General features: G+C 34.3%; 1 protein-coding gene across 2 annotated transcripts in view; it reads right to left on the reverse strand.

The window, feature by feature from the left end:
• The window catches only part of IL18R1 (interleukin 18 receptor 1), a 67,044-nt gene that overhangs the window by 44,652 nt on the left and 20,915 nt on the right, over window positions 1-1,477 (reverse strand). For both annotated transcript variants that reach the window (XM_006870734.1, XM_006870735.1), the window contains one exon: window positions 241-397. In XM_006870734.1, coding sequence (XP_006870796.1) covers window positions 241-397 — 157 coding nt within the window. The remainder of the gene's footprint in view (window positions 1-240; window positions 398-1,477) is intronic.

Here is a 1,477-nt window from a genome sequence, read left to right on the forward strand (position 1 = left end):
CATAACTTTAATAAGAAAATATTCCACAATGTACTTAATTTCCAAATAAGAGCAAAAGTGATTTAAGAAAGTTTCACCTAATTAACTTTCTGCCAAAATTGAGAATTTAATCCTTATACTTAAACAAATATTTTGAAAACAGCTCTAAATTTCCTCTGGTTTCCTTCACTTCTTTGAAAACAACAAGTTAAGTTTTACTTTGATAAATTTGCTTCCTCCAATTTCTAAAAGGTTTCTTACCTCCAGATATTGTTATATTGATGGTCTTGGTGACATTAAACAGTTTTCCATTATAATTAAGGGAAAGCACACAGGTGTAATATCCTTCATCTTCAAACTCTGCATTCTTCTGAAAATTTAATGGGTTTTCATTGTTCTCTGCTATCTGTTTACAGTCCTGTTTTTTTAAAAAGCAAATTAAAATAGTTTAAGTAAAAGCAAAATTCATATTGTACTGATTCAAACATTTAAAAATTCTAAATCTCTCAGAAAAGGGAAACAGAAGGAAACCTAGTAATTTGGGATTAAAAGTTCCAGTGGTTTGGCACTGCTTTATTTGAACAATGAAATGCAGTACTATTTTTATTATTTTTATCATTTTTAATATATTCTAGGAAATGGGACATAGTAGGCTCTGTAGCTATTTTTGTCATTTTCTTTCAATCTCTCCCTTTTTCTCTCTTCTTCCTTCTTTCTTTATCTATCTGTCTGTCTCTTATATATACACACAAAAAGAGAGAACAATTTTTTTTTTAAATCCTGCTTGGGTCAAAACATTCAGCTATATATATATATATACACATACACTAGAATTAAAACTAGAGTGTAATTCTGTGCTTTCAGAACTATCCAACCCAGAGGATGGGTATTAAATGTAAGGGCAGAAGCTCTCAGAGAACTGGGTCCCTAGCAGATAACAAGTCTTTCTTGATGCTCTCCATTAGACAGTAGCGACTGATTAAGAACGCATCAAAAATATTCAAATCCATAGGAACACCCAAACATCTATCATAAATGTCAACATATGTTACAGGTATTAAAAAAGAAAATGTCTCCTTTACTCCAGTCCCCAATCACCTAATACAAGTGCAGAAGCAATCCAGGGACTAGATTGGGCAAAATGGGGGTTGAATTGCTAACCCTACTCATTGGTGAGTATTCTTTACAATGTCAGGAGTGCAAAATATATTCAAGTCTCTACCAGATTAGAGGAGCAATTATCCACAGGCCTCTCCCTCAAAGCTAGACAGAGGAGATGGCAACTGGGACTAATCTTAGTTGAGGTTAAGAAATAGCTACACAGGAGGTGAGGCTTGATGGGGCTAGGGTGGAGGTGCAGTGAAGGTCACCATCAGCCATCGAATACCAGACAAAGCAGATCCAGGGCAGAGCTCCAAAACTCAGAACCACATAGATATGAATATTATAAAAGTTTGAAGGCTTATAGCTAGTGGAACTTGAAGCAGAAGTAAGAAAT

The sequence above is a fragment of the Chrysochloris asiatica genome, unplaced genomic scaffold (assembly GCF_000296735.1).
Source record: "Chrysochloris asiatica unplaced genomic scaffold, ChrAsi1.0 scaffold00150, whole genome shotgun sequence".
NCBI lineage: Eukaryota > Metazoa > Chordata > Mammalia > Afrosoricida > Chrysochloridae > Chrysochloris > Chrysochloris asiatica.